At 40.1% G+C, this 22,911-nt stretch overlaps 1 protein-coding gene across 2 annotated transcripts in view; it reads left to right on the top strand.

Annotated features, from left to right (window-relative positions):
- Nucleotides 1-19,351, top strand: part of DAPK1 (death associated protein kinase 1) — an 88,507-nt gene extending 69,156 nt beyond the window's left edge. For both annotated transcript variants that reach the window (XM_042787888.1, XM_042787887.1), the window contains 8 exons: nt 3,751-3,828; nt 6,613-6,835; nt 9,244-9,432; nt 11,237-11,434; nt 13,666-13,804; nt 15,090-15,210; nt 16,118-16,306; nt 16,930-19,351. In XM_042787888.1, coding sequence (XP_042643822.1) covers nt 3,751-3,828; nt 6,613-6,835; nt 9,244-9,432; nt 11,237-11,434; nt 13,666-13,804; nt 15,090-15,210; nt 16,118-16,306; nt 16,930-18,162 — 2,370 coding nt within the window. In that variant the 3' untranslated portion in view covers nt 18,163-19,351. The remainder of the gene's footprint in view (nt 1-3,750; nt 3,829-6,612; nt 6,836-9,243; nt 9,433-11,236; nt 11,435-13,665; nt 13,805-15,089; nt 15,211-16,117; nt 16,307-16,929) is intronic.
- The last annotated feature ends 3,560 nt before the right edge of the window (nt 19,352-22,911 follow it).

Genomic DNA, 22,911 nt, shown 5'->3' on the forward strand with positions numbered 1-22,911 from the left:
ACAAAGTTAATCATGCTGATACTAAACCTGGCAGGAGAAGCAGACTGAACATATGTAACTATCCATTATTCCAGTAGTGTTGTGGCAGAGAAGGGCAAAAGAGGAGAGAAAGGGAGGAATCATGTCTAGTGATTTTAATTGCATTCCAGTTTTGCATTAGTTTGCTAGGTGGATGTTAAACTGTTCTGAAAAGTCTCGTAACAGCCCTTTCCGAACCAGTGCAGAATTCATTGCCTTTTCTTTCTCTCAGAATGCCACTTCTCAGTTAACTTTTTCAGCACTGCTAAGAGACTGGACTGCAGTATAATTTCCCTGCCTCCTTCCTGGGCTAAAGCTCATTTTAATAGTAGATTGATTTTGAATTTGATTGCATGAATGTTATTAAGTGACCTTAGAAAACCTTACACTCCCGGAGTATACAATCATTTTTGATGTTTGGATATTGCACAAAAAATTCTTTTGTGATCCCATGCTAGCTGGCACCAAGTTATTGGCTTCTCCTCGTGGAAGCTTCTAAAACTGTACCAAGTTTAAAATTGTCAGATTACTCGGAAACTTTGAATTATGATGCTTGCAAATGGCCAGTTAAACTCAGGACCAGCTTTTACAGGCATAGCTGTCTGATTTGCACAATGGAGCCAGCCAGCAATTCCAATTAAATATTACCATCAGGTGTGACATGCTTTCATGGATCCTGTAACCAAGCCCTTTTCAGAAGCCAGCTTTCCTTAGGCATTGCTATTCTAGTGTATAGATACCTTGTACTTTTCAAGAAAGCTTGAATAGGAAAATAACTTATTGAAACCATTTGCTAATTTACTTTTGTATGTGTTTTCTAATTCCTGTTGTGCTCTGCAGTTCATGCTGCACTGGACATCCAGAGAATTAAACATCTTGCTCACAGTTTTGGGTGGAAAGGGGAACTTCGTTCTGTTAATTTATTTTCCATGGAGGCAAATGCTTTTTTTACCTTTTGTCTTAATCAGTAAACGGAGATTCCAGATCCAGGTCTGAATTTTCAACAGACGTGAGCTGAACTGCTAACATTTGTTGATGAAAACATCTCAAAATACTTTACTGGGGTATATTTGACCTAGAGTTCTTTCTGCTATACTTGTTGCTTCTTGCCAGTGCTCTGAGGTATCCTTCATCTACCTACTCCACAGGGCTTTCTGCCCGTCTTGTTTACTGTGTGGTCTTATGACTGTGGACTTCAAAAACGATGCTGGTCAGGGAATGTCCTTGCTAAGGCATTGCCCCATAAGGGAAGGTGAGCTGAGAGCCAGGAGGAAACAAGACAAGTAGTGACAGTATCCTCACCAACAAGGCCCAGTCCCACAGTACCCAAGCAAGGCAAGCAGAGCAGGTCCAGTGATGGCAGCCAGCTTTAGCGAAGAGTCCAGGTCGCCAGACAAGTCCATAACAATGAGGCAGGTCTGAGATTAAGTCAGGGTCAGAAATTGAGCTCGGTGACTGTGGTCAGCCATAAGTCCATAGTGAAGAGACAGGTTCATGGTCAAACCTGCAAGTTCCAGGGCTGGATCAGTGGTATACAGGGCCACAAACAGGCATATAGCTGTAATGTTGTTCAGGTGAGGACAAAAGCCTCAGCCTAAGAGCAGTACCTGAGCAAAAGGTAGTGCAAAAGCCCTTGATGGGGCTTCTCTTCAGGTCTTTTTCCTTCACAGCAGTCTGAACCAAGATCAGACAGCTGGTCTCAAGCTTGGGAACCTGTTAGGAAGTGGGAGGGAGCTCTCGGTCATGACAGTGCCATTCCACTGTTAAGGTGGGCTTGCTCTGTGCACACATCTGCTTAGACTTACCAATTTGAACCATTCCTGTTGCCATTTTTCCAGTTTTGGGAGCAGTCACCTCCATCCCAGTATAGCCATGCTCACTGATCAGGCCTGGCTGAGCCACTGCCATCCACACTCCTTGCCAAATGCTCACCAGATGGTTACTTCCTTTGTGTTTGTGCCCAGATAGCTGTGACTGAGCTAAACAAATGATATATCAGAGCACAGCTCTTTAGCCAAAGCCAGGCTTGAATCCAAAACAAACCCCCATGGAGAAATGAGACACAGCAAGCCAGGGTGTCAGGTTGCCCAAGCCGTGCCAGGGCGGCTGCGGCATTCCCATCGGGAGGTGTGGGACCTGCTCTGGTTCAAAGAGACAGTGCCCGCGCAGGGATCTGCCGCTGCATACGTGCTTGGTGCTGGAGGTTGCCACAGGAACATCCTGCAGGGCCAGGCTGTAGTAGTCCTGCTTCGGACTTAAGAGGAGGCCAAAGATTTGAGAATACAAACGAAACTCACTCTTCAGGTTGGTGAAGGCCATGTCCTGTTACCACAGGGATTCTCAGGAAGGGAATTGAGGTTTCCCCTTTATTTGAAAGTTTTGGATTCCCCTGGATGTGCCCAAGACAGGGAACTCGGGAAGTATTAGAAGTATTGAAGCAGTTCTGATGGCAGGCTAGCTGCCCAGCCACTAGATCGCTTTTCGTCTCATACATCAAGCATTCAGGATTAACCGGGATCTGGAGGGTTGGGTCAGCACAGACAATCCCCTTGATACATCTTCTCTAAGGAAAATTAGTTTTAAAAAGTACACTGAGATGTTTCTTTACTAAAGTTGCAATTACATGTCAACTATGGAAGGAATTTAAGGGTATGGTATTGGTTCAGATTTAGCTAGTTCACACCATCCACCATCAACTACAATTTTGGCTGTTTCTTGCTAGTGTTCTGTTCCTGTTCTGTCTGAATTATCTGAAGTTCTGGAGTACATAATAACTTTTATGGAAGTCTGAAAATGGCTACTGTAGGTGGACACTCAATTGTCAAAGATACTTATTTCATATGTAGGGATAATAATTACAGTATCCTCAAGAACTACTTAAGTCAGTGCAGGTTTTACATGAAAAACTAGTAAAATCAAAGACAGAAACAGAAAAATTGGTCTTAGTTTTCCAGTACTACTTCTTAATAATTGAAAGCTCTTACCTGAGAGAGTGAAAGAAGCAAAGTACTCATAAATAAGTTACCTGTTACCAAAATTTAAAACAATATAGCATTAATGTAGTTGTGAGAGTGAAAGTATTGAGCAATTTTAATTTCAGCCTATTTAATACTAAACTGTGAAACATCAGTATTTAAATGGCAAGACCAAAATGCTGGAGGCAGCTTTGCTTCTCTTTTTAAATTTGCTTATGCAATTTAAAACACATCCCTTACAATGTTCTTGCTTTCTGGAGACCTCCAGTTTCCGATACATCACTGTCATTCTTCATCCATTAATAAACAAAATTGACCTTCTATTCATGTGTGTGAATATGCTGATGTGTCCCCTCTTTTGTGAACTGTTTAAACTTTTAGATCTGTTCAGTATGTAATACCTAGAATTGCTATCATCCTCTAGTTGGTGAGAAGGGGAATTGAGATGGGGAGTATTGGCACTGCTCTCAGACTCTGAACTCAAAGCATCTTGTTACAGTGGCATCCAGATACTAGTTTATAATAGAAATGCTGTTGTTCTGCACTGTACCTTTTTTTTAAACAATTTGAAAAAACAGGGATTCTGGTGGGGGTAATTGTTACTGGTTGTTGGTTGGTTTTTTTCTTTCTTCTCCCTATTTCACTTGCATCTGACAGCAATCCTGTTACTGCCTTGAGCAGCTGAGCTATGTTGCACGTGATTTTTTTATTGTGGGCAAAAGGAAGGAACTGCTAGTAATAATTTGTGTTTTAACAGGATGGGAAAACAGCAGAAGATCTCGCCAGAGCAGAGCAGCATGAACATGTAGCCAGTCTGCTTGCAAGACTTAAAAAGGTTGGGAATGCATGAATTTTAACTGAGGCTTTCATGATTATAAGATACCAAGAGAAGTTTCACCATGGGAAATCATACGATAAGATATTCCTCCAAGCCATTCTAAAAACCTGTTGCATAAATCCGTACTGGAATGGTGTCTCCTTTTTTTTTTTTTCCTTTCATATTTCTAATTTTAAATTATGCCCTCAGTTAAAGCTAGTATGTACATACTAACAAAAATGGGTAAGCTAGTCTGCACCACTGATCTGTCTTATCCTGTCTCTGACAGTGTCTAGCAAAGCATCTAAAGTGTTTAGAAGAAAATGGAAAATAAACTACTGAGAATTAGCACATCCGACAAGAGAACTTGCTTCCTCACCATCACCATTTTGGTTAGATTGGGGTTATGAAGTAAGGTTTGTGCCCCTTCTGGAAACTAATACCATATGGAATAGTTGCATAAGTTCTCGGTGTCTTCTTTTAATTCTGTAATTTCAATATCTGCAGATTCTCTGACAACTAGAATGCAAAGCTGATCTGGGCTTGTTATAAGGTAGTAAGTCTGACACATCTGATCTACATTGATTATTCTGGATAGGCAGCATCATTCATGCTGTGAAGGTTCAGGGACCACTTGCCTGGAGATTACAGGCAAGAGCCAGGCCAATTAAAGCAGTGCTGTTTTAATTATGCTGATGGGTCTGTGGAAAACTGAAATAAATGACCATTTCAGAGTAGCAATAGAAGATGGTGTGTACCAGTCATTCACATACCAGGTGAAACTAGAATCATGTCCTTTCATCCTGCCAGTAAGTCTGTGTTTGCCAGGACTGTAAAATGTATCAGTGAATATGTCAGAAAGTGCCAGAGTTCAGGATTTCTTTGCAATAATAGCTTTTGCAAACTTGTCATAACAGGATCCATTTTGCCTAGTTGTATCCCTGCACCAAACCCTTGCCTGTGTCTGCATACAGGTGTATAAATTCGTGGTTTAGTCATGATGTAAATATGGAACTAATACAAGCTGACCTAGAACAAAAGGGAAAAGGTCAGAGAAATCTCTTCTGAGAGAGATATTAGTAGCTGTAACTCTCTTCTTGATAGGCAAGTATACTTAATTATTGAAGGCCTGCCTATGTATATGGGGAAAATGTATGATAATTATATACTTCATCAGAATGTACTTTGTTACAGAGAATCTGATCAATTTAAATTAATAAATTACATCAAAACACTGAAAATATATTAGTACTACACAAAATGGTCAATATCATCTAGAGCATACCTGACACTTGTTTTATTTTCAGTACCTGTGTTTTGTCCCTCACAGCACACAAATGAAGAACCTACTGTCATAGTGGCTCTTGCAGTGGATTCAGTGTTAGCCATGAGGGGGGGTGCAGCATTTGCACTGTGACTAACTTAATAAATGCCTGTTAGCGAGGAAGTAACTAAATTATATGCACTACTATTTCTGTCAAATTTCTCAGCTTAATTGCTGCATGCTTGTAATTTTGGGGGGCTGTTGGTGCTTGTTTAATGACTCATCCTACATCTTAATCTAAGTACAAGTGCAGAACAGCAGAGCCTCTCAGCTCCAAATGGAGGAAGGAAGGGAAGATGAAGCTAGTTCATTTGCCCTTCCACCCTTTCTGCTGTCTCTCTGTTTTCTTAAAACAGGTTTTTCTGTGGTGAGATATACTTGATAGTTTGGTGTCCTGCACTGCATACCCTTGTTGAGTTGATTTTTCAAGCTCAGCTTGTGTGGGAAACAGAACATACATGTCTGATTGCCTCTTGCTGGGCAAAGAGAAAAGACAGATTTAATTTGTTCATTCATGACTCTGTCTTTGGCAGGAACAGTAAGAGTATCCTTCAGATACTTCAAGACAAGACACAGAGAGGTAGTAGAGGAGCTCGGAGTGGAAAGCTCTTCTGTAGGACATAGGATTGGATTTGAGGAAGGTCTGTGTAGAAGAATGAGATTGCAACTGTGGAATAGACAATGAATGCACACAGAAGGCAAACTGTGAGAGGAGAACTAAGTAAGGAGGCAGATCTTTTGAGGCTTGGGAGTCAAGAGGGAAACCAGTCTGGAGGATTTACACTTGCAACAGAGGGGTAGAAAAATGGAAGGTGAATAGTGTTCAAGAGCTCTTTTAAGGTAAAGAATAATAAGTATGTGAGGAAAGGAGAGATAAGAGTGGTCTGGGAAAGCAATATTTACCTTGCAAAGAACTACAGTGGAAATAATAAGAACTGGGTAGGGGGAGGAGGAGGAGGAAGAGAAAGAGGAGAATTCCCCAAATATGAGAAGTACAGAAAAAGTTGATGTAAAGAAGAGGGGAAATGCACATTAAGTTTCCAGATTGCTCAGGTGGTAGCTGTCACTGGAAAATTTTTCAGTGCTGCATGTATATTATATGAGATCATAGATGTTGGTTATGCTACTGACAGACAGGTGAGGAGAACGGATACTGAAAGAGGCTAGTTTTTCCTCCTTTGCCCTCTCCATCAGAGGTCAGAATGATCCCATTCACTGACGTTGAACCTGAAGTCGTGTGTGATTTACCTGAAGACTCAAGGTGTTTCTTGAGAGCAAACAGTCAGCTGTGCCTTGTCTACCTGTCCCTGCCCTTCTGCCAGTAACTGATCACTTGCATGATGAAGCAGATAGAGGAACTGATCCAGGTGAACACCAACCTGGCAAGAAAACGTTACCTAAACCCTGTGTTTTGAGTTTGTTGGGAGGCAGAAGTTCCCTGCCACACGCTCTAATTTCTTCTTTATGTTGAATTTTAGGATACGCACCGGGGTCTTTTTATCCAGCAGCTGCGGCACACGCAGAATCCACAGCCCCGGATCAAACTGAAGTTGTTTGGACACACTGGCGCTGGGAAAACAACCCTCGTGGAGTCTCTAAAGTGTGGCCTGATACGAAGCTTCTTCCGAAGACGTAGGCCTAGACTCTCTTCCACAAACTCGACCAGATTCCCCCCATCTCCTTTGTCTTCCAAACCTTCAGGTACGGCTTCGAAGCTGTAATGTTTGAATGAGAAAACATTTTCTGCTTAATCTGTGTAGCTCCTAAGGAAAAGCTGTTGGCTGCACAGAAAAAGACAGGACAGGCTAAGCATGTAAGAAACCAAAGCAATGCAAAGAGGGTATTGACTTCTTTGTGCACAGGCTTGTACCTAAAGTAAGAGTGAAGAGGAGCTGCAGGTGTGGAGGGCACAGGAGTAGGTAAGGTTTTGTTTACTCCTATGCTGCATAAGTGAACTTGGAGAGTGGAGGACAGGACTTGTGAACACTGGCATTCCTTTTTCACAAAAAGTCCTAGGATATGAATGCCATTGTCATGACCAGATTCCATCATCGTGTGTTTGGGGATTATGTTTTGTCAGCCTTTTTGAGTAGCTTCAATAAACTCTCAGCAAAATTGAAAGATGTTGCTGCATCTTTATGTTATCTTTAAGTAATCACAGGATTCGGAACTGCCTCTGATGCCTTGGAGTGCTTTTCTGTAAGTTACAGAAGTGGATTGGCCCAGTTAGAGGTGTCTAAAATTGTCTCCAAACAAGGTGAAAATGGGGGTTTTCTAAACTGAAGCATGTGCAAGTAATAGGGAAACTCTGCCCATGTAGCACCAGTTGGCTTGCATCAAGTAGGAAGATCAGCAGGATGTGGAGGAACTAGCTAGGTTTACACTTCAGTATGTGGCCGGCCTTGGAAGAACCCACAGTTGTGGCAGAAAGACACTGGAAAGAGTAGTGAGCTATTTGTCCAAGTCCCTTTTCTAACAATTGAGAGGCTGTGCCATGTATACAAGCTAAGAACCTCAAGTTTAGAGTGATGTTTAGAAGTAGTCTTACTACTTCTAAGTTTTAGATGGGGTCAGGCTTGCCTGTTTCTTTAAAAACCTTTGGATAATACTTGCAGGTTTAGCTTTCATTTATTTTTAAGTAATATTAGAATAGTGCTAGTAATAGCTTTCATCTCTGCTTTCTCTCTAGTCACCTGAGGAAGCTATAAGGTACTCACAGAGTGGCTTAACAAGACCACGTACCTGGCACAGAGATTGTTACTGCATTTGCTGTTTACTTAACACAAGGGGCTTACATCTGTGACAACAGAATAAAGAAACTGATTAAGTGAATCGATCAGAAGTTCTTGATTTATTTATCTTAATTTACTGTGTCGTACAAGGGGAGATATCACTCAAGGAATACCAGTTTCTGGCGGCAGTGCAGGAACATTTTGACTGAAGACAGATTTTTTTATGTTGGTGGGTACCAGAACTAGAGGATAGGTGTGCTCACACCATCATAAAATCAGACAAGACTTCCATTTATACTGTCAAATTGTTGTAAAAATAATGGTGAATTTGAAGCATGCACCTGAGAATAGCTTACCTAGATACGAAGCCAGAAAGTTGTGTGGTGCTATCACACTTGAAACTTGTACAGTTCTGTGCAAACAAAGCTACTCTGGCAGTGGTTTAATGTTTGGAGTTTTGTTTTTAGCTTGTTTCATTATCTGTTCTTTTGGGATGAAAATCATCATATAACATATAAATAATGTTAGGGGTTGAGTGACATAATGAGATAAACATTTAAACCAGCACAATTTGGTCTATACTTGGTGATGTGCTTAGGTTTGTTTAAATTCTGTGAAAATAACTGTTTGAATTTACCATGTATTTATTTACAAGAGCCTAAATATTTAATACACTAGAAGATCAAACATGAAAGTACAGTTTTACAGCTGACAGGTAGTTTCTTTCTATGTTAAAACCCAAATACTAGAACTCAGCATCTAGTGGAAGAAGGAAATTTTTACTTTCTCCTCTAGATGGTGCAAGTCAATTAAAAAGCCCTTTCTTTTCTCGTTTAGTCTTAGGGAATCCGAATTAAGCATGAGCTAAACAAATTGCTTATTAGTAAAGTAATTTTGGTCAAGGGCCTGCTTTTCTACCCCCACCTCCCCAGAAACAGTTGTTACACAGTGGTATTTTCATCCTTACTTACAGGAATCAATTACATTAATATGTAGCATCTCCAAACCAATAAAAATTGACCATGCTATGAAATTTCAGCCCTTGGCTCAAAAAACAGTATATTTTTGCAACATAGAAGAACTTTAACTATTGAAACCTTTTAGTCACAAATCATGCACTTTTTTCCTGTGCTTCCTACCCAGTGGTGTATCTGCTAAAGCACAATAAATGCTATATGGGATCACTCTAATATTTTCCTTTTCATCATTCAGAATAAGGATGTAGTTGTGTGTGCTCACAGCTTGGTAGTCATCTCCTTTCTTTGAAGAGCAGTTTTGGGTTTTTAATCAGCTTTTATGGCTTGCATACTTATTTTGAAGTTATCTGGTTGTGATTTTCACATTGTTTATAATCTCATTTTCCTTTCCCTGATGCAGTTTCAGTAAGCATTACAAATCTTTACCCTGGTTGTGAGAATGTCAGCGTGAGAAGCCGTAGCATGATGTTTGAGCCAGGCCTGACCAAAGGGGTATTAGAAGCTTTCGTTTCACCTGCTCATCACTCTCACTTCTCTGCTGATGACCAGTCCACCAAGGCCATTGACATCCAGAATGCCTGTTTGCATGGTAAGCAGTGCCCTGGGCTGGCATGCCTTAATGCTGTGGGATGGTTAATGCCATGTTGCTTGTCTGAAAAGATAAAAGCAACAACAAAAAAAAATCTGACTTGGTATGGTAGTGACTGTGGTTGAGAATCCAGCACTGGTGGGGTTTGGTTTGTTTAAGCAGAAAGTAAATCTGCGTGAAGTTCTGTACCTGTAATACACATAGTAATCACTGTGTCAGGTCCTTACAGTATCACGTAGAAATATTTTTGAGGTGAATAATTGGGGTGGGTCAGAGGAAGGAGGGATTTGGTATAATAGGAGTGGCTTGGCAGACCAGCTACTAGTGTGAAGGCTCCTTCACCTACACTGTATGTCATTTGAGGATTTTATCAGATTTAATCTGGTCCCGTAGACCCAAATGTCCTCACCATTTCAGTGGTTCTCAGCTGTATGAAGGACCTAACATTCTCACCCTGTGACAGGGCTGGAGCATATTTGGTAAGCGCTGGAGCTCTTTTATTTTTTTTTTTTAAATTTTCTTTATTTTTTGAAAGGAAGATAACTGCTCTGTAATTAAAACCAGTTAGCAATAAGAGGGGTCAGTCAGAGAAATTGTAAGTACATATATGGCTTTTGACTGTGAAGACCATACAGTTGGTGCATACATACCACCAGCCATACTAATTGTTATATAGATGGTAAGATCTCTCCCAGTAGCATCTCTTCTTCATAAGGAAAATGTCTTGCATGTCTTAGCAGCTGCAATTTTGATGCTGAGTTAGGATTAACCAAGATACTATTTTGGAGTGAGAAACCTATTTATGAATGCAGTATATGCACGCTAACACATACAGTGACAAAAAGTTTGTCCTAGATGCTGAACAATTTGTTGTGTAGCTAAAGCTTGTTCTTTGTCCAGCCTAATTTCTTCTTTCAGTGTAATTTGAAACCAAGTAAAATTCTGCAGTGAAATACAGTTGTGAAATAGAGTGTCAGAAGGGGTTTCTTCTCTTTCTCTGTTGTGTCTTGATATAGAACAAAAGTATGCCCATAGGTGAGCTCTGAATAGCTGCACTCATAACAGTGATTTGAGGTTTCTGGATTCTCTTCTAGAATTTTGATGTGCATTTATATAAACAGAGGTAGTATAAGTGTGGCAGACTTCACTCTAATCAGATGGTGTGTCTGGGAAGTGCCATACTACACACTAATACTTTTCTCATCTGAAGCTGAAGGACATGTCACAAAGAAGCACGGTGCTGTTGGGATCCTTAACATGGTGATTCTTCAGTCCTGACTTAACAATGTGATGCAAATATTACAATTCTGTAAAGCAAAGTGGCTTCTTTGAGAATGTCCTTCAGCTGTTTTTAATACCAGTGGTGGCAGGTTAAGAGGAAAAATTAATAAAGATGTTGAGTTTTTGGGGGTGAGCAGGAAAAGAATGGGAGCTATTATTCTTGGTTTTCAAGGGAATTACAAGATCCATTAATGTTGTGCAAGGCTAAGGCCACTTTAATGTGTCAGGCTGCATGTGTTTACCACACAGGTGCTTCCACGTGGCATCCAGCTGAATGTCCTAGAGAAGTGAATGTGAGAGAGCAACAGATTGTGAGGACCCAGCTTCTCAGCCTCTCAGACTGACTGAAACCCCTTTCCTTTGTTCATGATTGCATTTGCAGTTTTGCTTTCTCACATGCATAGGGTTTATCTTTGTGGAAGTTTAAATCAGATTAACTCTTTTGTTTGTCTTTCCATGGCTGGAAGATGCCTCGTGCTTACTGACAAAGTGTGATCTCTTCATCTGTTTATCTGTTTTTCAGGAGTTGGTGATTTCAGCGTCTGGGAATTCTCTGGGAATCCTGTGTATTTCTGCTGTTACGATTATTTTGCTGCAAATGATCCCACTGCAATTCACATCGTGCTTTTTAGTCTCGAGGAGCCTTATGAAATCCAGCTAAACCAAGTGACCTTTTGGCTTAGTTTCCTGAAATCACTAGTTCCAGTTGAGGAGCCAATAGGTATGCTCTTCTGCCTGTTAATGAAACGTTAGGGGACTGTAGGATAAAGCTTCTTGTGCTTCTCTGCAGTTTTGTACATCCCCCGTGTTGAGCGCTGTTATGTGTCTTCATCCCCACATATTCAAACAAACTTTACACGAGGTTTCTTAGAGAAAGGGAATTTTATCTGTGGAACAAGCTTGAAGAGTTGTACACACAGTTAGTCCAACTGAAAAGGGTCATAAGGTTCAGTGCAGCCTCTGGTGGCACTGGGATTTACATCTGTAAATGGCAGATGAAGTTTTATGTCAGATAAGCTGCATGGAAAAGTGTGTTAGAGGGTTGGTACCATGTAAAACTGGTTGTAGACGCGTTGCTTAAATTCTGCGTATATCTAGCCCAAATTAACAGCGTTTCCAGCATAAATTAGTCTTGTCAGTGAGAACAGGACAGAATGACATTGTGGAGTGGTGTTACCTCTCAGTACATGCAACAGTAGGATGTTTAACTAGAGTTGTATTTGGACTTCAAATATGTTAACTTTTTGGTGCATCAGGGTGTACAGAAACCAGTATTTCTAGTCAATTTCACTTGGCATATTCTCAGACTCTGCACAGTTTTTTAGTAAGTTTACTTGTTTTATATTCAAGCTTTCTAACAAACTGAAAGTTACTTGGCAGGCAAACAATTTTTTTTTTTTCTTAAAAGGTCTGTAGGTCTAAGTACATATACCATGTAACTTGTTTGTGAGCATTGATCTGCAGACTGTGATAGTGTCATGGACGAAACGAGCTCTTACTTGCTTAGTGCAAAGTTCTTATATAGTGCAAAGAGTATTTCCCCTCTCTTCCCGTGTTCTGCTCAATTCTGTATGCATTATCTTAGCCAGATAATGATAATGATGAGTCAAGGCAGACCTTCAGTTTCCAGTTCAGGCATCTGCATGTCTTTCATTTTCCACTTTAGATCAAATCACAAGGTTAACAATATGAGCATTTGGATCTAACCAACATGAAATTACTTCTGGAAGTAAAAGCTCAGAAATTTGCAGAAAAAGTGTCAAAGCTGAAAATACAGTTTATTTGCAACTGCTGAAAGCTTTTCACAGCTTCTAGGTCTAGCAAGGAAACTTAGTTCTTGGTTTGACCAAATTAGAATTTGAGTTAATGATTTCTTCTTGCTGATCTAATTATCAGCATTACTCAGATACTTTGCTTAAATCAGTGTTTATACTGGTCAGCTCAACTAGAGTGCCCATGTATTTTTGTACCATTACAAATCTCACAAGTAATATGTAGCAACTGATGTTAGCAGTAAACTTAACCTTTTGGAATTACTTGCTAGTTATTTTGTCTAAGTCCTTCAGCTGCTAGGAAAAAAACCAACCAAACAAACAAACAAAAAAATTACCATTACAGAATATTTACCCTGAAGTGCTATGCAGAGTTTTGGGAAAATTCATTTTTATGAATGAATAAAGATTCTGTAGCTCTTAGTTGATGAAAACTGAGAAGTGATGTAAGCATTTTTCCCATGTGAAGTTTTTTCAGACTAAAACAGCAGGATTGCATGTACTGTATTTTCTAGAAATCATTTAATGATGTCTCCTCTTTTTTGGAAGATCAGTTTGAGAAAAGATTGAAAACTCTGTGTTCCATACTGTCACCTCATTCATGCCATTTGTATCTTTCTTTCTCATTCTTTTTCATGGTTTCTGCCAGGCTTTCCTACTTAACTCTCACCTAAGTGAGAGGTCATTGTTTGTGTAAGTACTGCAAAATAGCATTCATACCAATGTATGAATGTTTTAGACATTTTGTATTCTACTTATAGTCCTCTACTCTGCACCTGTAGTATTAGGGACCATCCAAAGATTACGAGAAACTCTTTCAAGAAGCTATTATTTTTAATTATTTTTCTTATGCTATCATAGTTTGTAGTTAATAGATGTATCATCAGTGTTATTATTTTTTTTTGTTAAAACAATAAACTTGTGTAATATTAATATATCTGATGTTCCTCAAAGAACTTAGCTATTCAAATTAAACATTATATAGGTAATCCCCTAGGCAGATAATAGCCAAAGCATCAGTGGTGTAAGCACAGTATGGCTATGCTTAGAGTTGGTAAATCCACTGTAAAGGTGATTGGTGTGAAGAATGTAAAATGTGTGGCTACTTTCCCAGCTCAGGAAGACAGCCATCTCCATAGGCATGTCTCATAGTGAGGGACTGCTCTTGTTTCTCTTCTAGCATTTGGTGGAAAGCTGAAAAGTCCCCTGCGTGTTGTTCTGGTCGCTACACATGCTGACATAGTGAATCTCCCTCGGCCTGTTGGGGGAGAGTTTTGGTATGACAAAGACATGTCATTGTTGAAAGAAATCAGGAACAGGTAAGTGGGGAGTGGATTAACAGGTCACTTGGAAAGAACAATTATTAAAATGCACAGAACTGTGTAAAAGATCTTTATGTGGCTTAAGCTTTATGATATTACAATATTTTGAGTATGTTTAGGAAGCTTATGTTATGCAAAAATTGAAACATTTGCCAATATTACAGTGAGTGAGCTGCCTTAAATGAGCTAAAGTGAGCCAAGTGGTGCAAAAATGAGTTGAGGCTTAGGAAGTCTCACCCTGTAAACACTGGGATACATCCAAAGGCCTGTATCAGCCATCTGTCTAACACCTTGGTGCTCCGGGTTTGCAACAGTCAAGTGGGCAGTTCTCAGGTACAAACTCTGGCTGCAAAAGAGAAAGCTTTTCAGAAGAGCCACCCTTTGCTCTGAATTGACTTGGGATGAGTAGGAAAAAAACTTAAACTGGGCCTGGAGGGACTCCCTCCCCCTTTTGTGAAGAGCCGAACACTGTGGAGTCATGTGGGTGACAAGGTCGTCCAAGAGGTACCTGGAAGTTAGAGAAAATTCTAGCCTCCTTCAGTAAATGTGTGGAAGGCATGCTTATTATAGATGGAAATAGGGAATTTTTCAGGAACATAGTATTGTATAAGGTAACAATAATTTATATTCACAATGAGCACATAAGTGCAAGGAACCACCCATACCTGTGAGCATAGGCACTTGTCTGGACTGTACAAGAAACAGATGTAGGAATTCCAGCACAATAGTGGCAGGGCAGTATCAGTTGAAATAAACCAACAGAAAATACCTGTGTGTAATCTTTGGTGTTGGAATCCTTTTAAATGCAAATAAGTCCAGAGCTAGGAAAACAGTTATGTGCAGTTGAAAAGTCACAAGGAAGTGAGAAAGAGAGCTGGTGTCAGTAGCAGTGACAACTGAGCTATTTCAAGTGAGAGGAAAAAAAAACAACAAATACAAAGACCTTAAAAGGAATTAATTCCTGCAGTCCCTTCTCTAGTAAAATGTTTGGGTTTGTAATTACAAGTCCTGTGATGCAACTGTAATTTTCTTACACATCTTCACCCTTCTTCCTTAGGAAATACAACTATTTTCTCTCATTATCTCTGTTTATTTTCAAGAAGACAGAGAGCAGCTATACTGTCTGTGCCTATAAAGTATCTTAGCATAATCAGTACTTAAACTTTTTCATCATTCCTTGAAGAAAAATACCTTGTGTAATTTAAGACTGAAGTACATCTGGATTAAGAAATAAAACTGGGTTTGGGACTAAGTAAATAATTGCTTGCTTTTTCTCGTTTAGATTTGGAAATGATCTGCAAATTTCAGACAAGTTATTTGTCTTGGATGCTGGAGCATCTGGGTCTAAAGATATGAAGCTTCTCCGAAATCACTTGCAAGATATAAGAAGCCAGATAATTTCTGTAAGTAATGTCTAATGGTCTGTGTTGGGCCAGCCAAAATGTGAAAAACCTGTGTAATAATTTACTTTAAATTTAATACTTACATTATGAAACTTAAGCAAGTGCTGTTGCAATTTTTTAGCAGCATACATGACAGACCTGATGATAAACAAACTCCTGACATCAAAGATTCAGTCAGCATTTTCAAAATTGAAGGTATTTTGTATAGGTCACCAAAGTGATCTCTCTTGAAAAGAAACAATTTGAGATTTTCAGTTCAAAGTTATAGTTTTGTATTTTGAATTGACAGCGATTGTATTTCAGCAGCTTTGCTGCATAAGAAGTGTGTGCTTTGGTTTGAGAGTGCAGGATGAAGACATCAGTGATGTCCAAGACAATCAATAGATAAAAGTACCATTTTTACGTCTTGTACCCTGCTGTCTCACCTGTTGAAGGAAATTGGTCCTATACAGATACTGATGAGTACAAATTTTAATTAAATACTGATGATTTCTGAAATAAATATTAACATCTAGACTCATTAAGACAATTGATAGATTTTGAAGTCACTGTTTCAGGTGGTCAGCACATTTGACAGGGCAGAGCTATATAAACCAAACTTTGTTCCACATGTCAGGATTACCTTTGTAATCATGGTGATGTTTGGAAAGTTTGATAATTTCAGCAGAAATGTTGTTTCTGGAATTCACTCTGTTAAGAAAAGGTGGGTCTTATGACAAGCAAATGACAGATGGAAGAGTAAGGGTCCATCACAGGGGAACTCTTTGGATGTGAATATACATCATGAATACATTAGACCTTGTAACCTCCATTAAAAAAAACAACCAACCAACCAGACAAACAACAGTAGTACTGTTACTCTCAGCAAAGTAGAATTACAAATGGTTGTTTTCTCTGCTTTTGTAAGACTTGCCCACCTATGACTCATCTGTGTGAAAAAATAATCTCCACACTGCCTTCGTGGAGAAAAATGAATGGACCCAACCAGCTGATGTCCTTGCAGCAGTTTGTATACGATGTACAGGAACAGCTTAATCCCCTATCAAGTGAAGAAGACCTACGGCATATTGCACAGCAGTTGCATAGCATAGGAGAAGTAAGTGGTTTTATTTAAATTGCATCTCTTGATCAGCAAGGTACTGCTCTGGTAGAATATTGCTTAATGAGATTTAAGCAAATATCTATAGTTTGGGCTTTTTTGCTCCTCCCTCTTAAGACATCATAAGAAATAGAGACTGGTTAATAATGCTTTTTGTTACCATTATTGTCTTGTGGCTCCTATTTCATTCAGGATTATTTCTTTGAGACAGGAAGCATTACAGTTTATTGCTATAGTTGTAAGAATATAAAATACCCAGAAAGGATAAGTATACTATCATCTTAAATGAGGTAGTGCCTAATGTGTTCACTACATGTGAGAAATTTATGTCTGTCCATTAGAAATTGAATTGTAGAATAACACCTTTTGCATAAATAGCTCCTAGGGCATGGCTAGGCTTTACAGCTGTTGGGCTCTAATGGTTTTGCTGCTAGTAGAAATCAGGAACAAGATCTGCTCTTTGTTCTGAATACTTGCAAGAAATTAAAATGCACTGTTTGTTTTTCTCCTGTCAGCCGTGTTAGTTAAATGATTGGATCAGTAGGCTAGGAAGGAGAGAACGTGGAGTATCATCTTGTACTTCACAAGATGTAAATAGTAACTTTTGTATTTATAAACAGATAAACATTATGCAGAGTGAAACTGTCCAAGATGTTGTGCTTCTGGATCCTCGCTGGCTCTGTTCAAATGTCCTTGGAAAAATCCTGTCAGTGGAGAACCCAAAAGCCCTCCATCACTATAGAGGTCGGTACACTATAGAGGACATCCAGCGTCTGGTGACAGATAGCGATGTGGAAGAACTGATACAGATTTTGGATGCCATGGATATTTGTGCAAGGGATCTTAGCAGTGGCACAATGGTGGATATTCCCGCTCTCATAAAGACTGACAATCTCCACAGGTCTTGGACAGATGAGGAGGATGAGGTGCTGATTTATGGTGGTGTTAGAATCGTTCCTGTGGAACATCTTACCCCATTTCCTTGTGGAATTTTTCATAAAGTTCAGGTGAATCTCTGCAGGTGGATTCATCAGCAAAGCACAGAGGGAGATGCTGATATACGTCTCTGGGTAAATGGATCAAAGATTATGAATCGTGGAGCTGAGCTTTTAGTGCTGCTGGTCAACCATGGTCAGGGTATAGAGGTTCAAGTTAGAGGACTGGAAACAGAGAAGATCAAGTGCTGTTTACTTCTGGATTCTGTATGCAGCACCATTGATAACTTAATGGCCACAACCTTACCAGGCCTTCTGACCGGGAAGTACTACCTTAGTCCTCAGCAGCTGAGGGAACATCATGAACCAGTAATGGTCTACCAGCCTAGAGACTTTTTCCGTGCACAGAGTCAAAAGGAGACATCACTCACTAACACTATGGGGGGATATAAAGAGAGCTTTAGCAGTATACTGTGTTTTGGGTGTCTTGATGTCTACTCCCAGGGAAGCCTAGGAATGGATATTCATGTTTCTGATCTGAATCTACTTACCAGGAGAAAACTAAGTCGCCTTTTGGATCCACCTGATCCTATGGGCAAAGATTGGTGCCTTCTGGCCATGAATCTGGGCCTCCCTGATCTTGTTGCAAAGTACAATACAAATAACGGAACACAAAATGACTTTCTCTCAAGCCCAGTCCATGCCCTTCTGCAGGAGTGGAGTAATGCTCCTGAGAGCACTGTAGGTATTCTAATGTCTAAGCTGAGGGAGTTAGGTCGCAGAGATGCAGCAGACTTTTTACTGAAGGCATCCTCTGTATTCAAAATAAATTTAGATGCTAATGGTCAAGAGGCTTATGCTTCCAGCTGCAACAGTGGCACGTCTTATAACTCAATTAGCTCTGTAGTGTCACGGTAAGAGCAGGTGTTTTGCATGGACATCTTTTCAAACTGCAGAAAGGATAAAAGATACAGTACAAGAGTTTCTGTGCGTTTTCATTTATGAGGTTTTGTGTCAAAGGATCTTTAGCCTTCTCTAGCACCACCTTTTTGTGCATAAACTTCCTACTTTTAACTGTGAATTGTTGCTCTTTATCTATTAAAAAGGCTGGTGTATTTCTGGTGGTTTAAAATTATTCCTGATAATTAATGTGCTGCTTAATACTGCCATTTTAACTGGAAAGTCTTAACTTTTGGATTACATACTGCAACTCTTTTATAAAATATCTCGATTCTCCCCATAAAAGGTAGGGGGAGAGGAATAGCACATATTACCTGAAATGTGTATTTCTTACACTTTTTTTTTTTTTTCTTTTCATCATGTCCTCTGCTTAAGTTTTTTTTCTTTTTTATATTTGTAAGGAGAGAAATCCACCATTTGTGGTCAATCTGACTGAATTTAAAACCACATTGTTTATAGCTGAAAAAGTGAGTGCCTTTTGCAGAAGGGAGGGTGCAGTTGATTTGAATGACCCTGCTGGAGTTACAAGAACATGCTACCTCTGTTTCACTTAAATTGTCTGCATGCTTATCATTGCAAGTGGTGCTTGGCTTTTAATTTTTCCTGCACTTCTAAGACATTGGTGATGACTCACACAAAGCATTCTTGTGCCAGTACTGTGGGTATAGACATGTGATACCTAATCAACTTCAATTACAGTCAAATCATAATGTGAAAATCTCTTAAACTTGCCAATTACCATGCTTCATTATTTCCATGCACCTCAGGTAAAAGTTCATATCATTATAGAGTTCAAAAAACACAAGTGTTGGAAACAGCAGAATAATATTGTATAGCTGTCAGTTGTAATTTGTGTATAACAAAGGTTTTCTACTATTAGATCCTGCATTACTTACTTCCTGTACTTGAAAACTTTGATGGGGATAAAAACAAAAAGGAAGCAAGGTTTCTTGCAGTGATAACTTTTAAAATTGATATGAGGGAATATGACCCATTCTCTGTTCTAAAAAGCATGTAATTTTAATGGTGCGATGTGTGTTTGTTTATATATATTGTATGTACATATATTAATACTATTTTTTCTTTAATCTTACAGTGTAGTAAAATTTTGAAGGATTTTTCTACAAATAAACTGTTGCTTGTTGCATCCTTGTCGTTCATATTCTGTAGCTGAAAGAGACCAAAATTTCTCTTTTCCTTACAGTCACAATCGCTCCTGAAGTTCTGGGAACCTCCTGTTTCACTTCAGAGGGATTTCTCAGTATGCTGGAGGAATATTTATTTATTTGTTTACTGCAGAGGTGATTCCTCTGCAGCAGAGGGATTTGCATTCATTTTGACAAATGGCAAGCCAGAGCAGTTTGCTGCATAGCTTTTCCTTTGTGTTTTTTTCACAATGGAAACCAAAACAGCAGATGGGAGTCTGTCATCAGGAATCCTCCAGATTATGCTGTGTTGCAAAGAGGGAGAACACTGCTTTAGAGCCTGTGCTGAGGTAATGGTCCTTTACATTAAGGATCCCCTTATCACACGACAGACTGTGCTGCTGCTGCTGATGATTCAAACTCAGCATCACTCACTGATGGCTGCACAGTCTCGGTACAGCACTCTGTGCAGGCAGCTCTGCACAATACCTCCTCCCTCTGTATGCTGCAAAGGAATTAAACAGACGCTTCTTAAAATGCTAGCTGCCGTTTCCCACTGCCTTTCTTTGCATATTTTACCCTTGCTTTATTAAATCCCTCCCCAGGCATCACTGGGCTCCTTTGTTAAACCTTTTTTGAAAGTCTAGTCCTCAGTGAGAAGCATGGATAATGAGCAGTCCCACCCTGAAGTGTCTGTGCTCTGATACTCTGTCTCTGACACACTGAGGTCAGCATCCCCCCACCACTGCTCGCAGTTGCTGCGTGGAGAGCCCTACTTTCCACAGCCCATATGGGCCTATGTCACTTTGTGGCCACCACCATGTGTTGCGTTCCAGCCGTGGACATGGTCAGCACTTCTGTCAGATTCTGGCATGTGGAGGGGTCTTCCTCATCTCTTAAGACTTTCTGGTTTTCTAGCTGGTTTCTTTAGGCCTGTTCCTCAGGCATCAAACTTGGAGTTACCTTCACTGAGACTCTGTCACTGCAGAGGAGTGGGACTTCGTATCACAAGTCCCGTGAGAGCAGAGACCACTGTGAGATGCTTTTCCAATGCAGGGCTGTCAGTAGTGTCTCTTAGTTTGGGATTTAATTCACCACTGCAGTGCTTGTGGTGAAGTGGCAAGATTTTGAGATACCAGGTAGCTCCTCCCATGCCTGTCTCTCCAGATACTTTATGTGCACTCAAGATTTATGGTTGACTCACCAACATTGATGCAATGGTCTTTTTTTTTTTTTTTTTTTTTTTTTTTTCTTTTTTCTCCCAACAGCTCATTCCTGACAATTCTCTATTTCCATTTACTGTAAAATGCAGCCCTGGGAATATAAATTACTTAGCAGATGCTATGATGGATCTTTGAACGGCAGTCATACCCTATTGCATCATTTACAGTTTTCATGGTAATAGGTTCAGGAAAGTGAATCACAGTCACAGGATATCTTTGCATTGCTTTGCTATAAATCATGTGCCACTGACAAAAAAAATTAAATATTCTTGTCCTAAATGACAATTTTGTCAAAAAAAGGTTAGGAAAGTGGTACAAGTGGGCATCTCTTCAGGTGCTTCACTTTTAGTGTTCCTGTTTTATATTGTGAGTGCAAGTAGGAGCAGAGCTTCATTCCACAATTTTTAGAACTGGGTTTAAACTACAATGATCCTGTCTGATCCACCCCAGAAATGGATAAAATGCAAGTCTTTGCAAGATCAAAAAATTTAGCCATAAATGTAAATTATGTATAGTCTGTGCAAGGAATATGCTAAGCTCAGCTCCTGCCAGTGAAATAAATGAAGCTCTATACTAACCATTAGGAGACTCTTCCTTGCACTTCTTTGTAGCTTCAGAGCAAAAGTTCTGAAACACAATTCTGAAGATAAAGCAGAGTGGCCCAAACATTCATTTTGTTTTTAAAATCCATCATATAGACAAACTCTCAAGCTTGCAACACAGTTGCTCAAGGCCAAGATACATTACAGATGATCTTGCAGGTCAGAAGTGTATGTTATGAACATCTCGACTCAAATTCTGCAGAAACTTTCTGAAGAAGACGGGGAGAAAGCAAGTGATTTGGTGCAAACAATTTTTTGAAGTCGAGCCTTTTCTCTCTGGCACGCAGCAGCATGCAGAGGCTAAGAAAGTGCTTCGTACTGCTGCTTGTGCTAGGTTTTACTGGTTTTACTCTCTGTGGGAGTTTTGCTGCTGACCTGACGGGTGAGTTTGGAAAGCCACAAGAGATCAGTGGCTACATGCAGATGATTTTGAGGGTGGAACAAGAAGGGCATCCAGAGGTGACCTTGGGTGGAGGTGGGTATACATGACTCTTCTCATCTGAAGATGTAAACTGGAGACAGCCACAGGTTTTAGGATCCTTGTGATTCAAAGGATTGAGAAAGGGTTATGAAACTACAGGGTTCAGCAGCTCCTAAGTGTCGAGAGATTGACAGAGCCAGGAGGCTTCGAAAGGAGCCAGAGCAGAGTTTCCTAAATGGTCCAGTCTCAAGAGAGAGCAACGGTGAACCTGTTAGAGCTGTCTGTGCTGGAGCCAATGCCAGGTCCTAGACCCATGCTGGCTCTATTGCCCACTACTAAGAAGAAATTACCTGTTAGTTGATTGCAGCCCATGTATTCCAGAGATACTGTGTTGCAGAATCACTGTTTAAAACGGCTGCCTAGATGAGAATCACATCACTGTTTCAGCTTTGCCAGTGAAATGGAGGAGTAATGCCCAAATTGTAACTCTAAACAAAGTAAATTAAGCGTGCTTTTGGCTAAAATCTCTCTTTAGGCCAGAGGAGATGGAGCAGTACAGTATCTTCTTTGAGAGGGGTCTGAAAGCACTGTGTACAATATTAGAATTTCTCTCTTTTTGAATTTTTGTTTGTTAAACTCAGTCCAGTGGGTCACATTAAATATTGAACAGGACCATACGTCCACTCCTGTATCTTTTCATTCTTTATCTGACATGGAAGGCAAGGTAGTGGGTAGAAAAGAGGAAGAAAATTAGTTTTTAACAATGCCCGAGGTACTTGGTTTCCAAAAGGGTTACAGCCAAGCCACTCAGACTTTGCAGGTAGAAATGCTTGGCTCTCCAAAAGTCAGATAAGCTGTATGTAGAAGAGGACTGATGATATTCCTCTGTAGGGCTACACTGTTTATCATAACAAGCTTCACAGGAACAGTGAGGCCAGTAGCTAATGCTACCTCAAAGCCAGATGAGGATCTTGGTGGACCTGGTTCAGGTCCTAGTGTTTCTGTACCAGCCAGACTGCCCTGGGTGAGGCCCAAATCCAAAGTATTCATGTTTAAAGATCATTCTTCAGAATGCAACCAGGTTGCTCAGTCAGTACATACCTTAAAATTCACAGTGCAGCACTCAGATGGGGCAAACCTGGACCGTCTGGCCAAAACTCTGGGTCCCGCTGTCACTAAGCCTAGAATTAACATGCACAAGTAACATGCACGCACATCTGCTAGGCAGAGAGGAAGACAAGGAAGAATCCTGTGCAGGGTCATAAGGGGTCTTGAACAGGAGTAGGTGCTTGGGCACACTGCACTTTGCTCACATG

Source organism: Tyto alba, unplaced genomic scaffold, assembly GCF_018691265.1.
Source record: "Tyto alba isolate M040663 unplaced genomic scaffold, T.alba_DEE_v4.0 Super-Scaffold_13, whole genome shotgun sequence".
Lineage (NCBI taxonomy): Eukaryota > Metazoa > Chordata > Aves > Strigiformes > Tytonidae > Tyto > Tyto alba.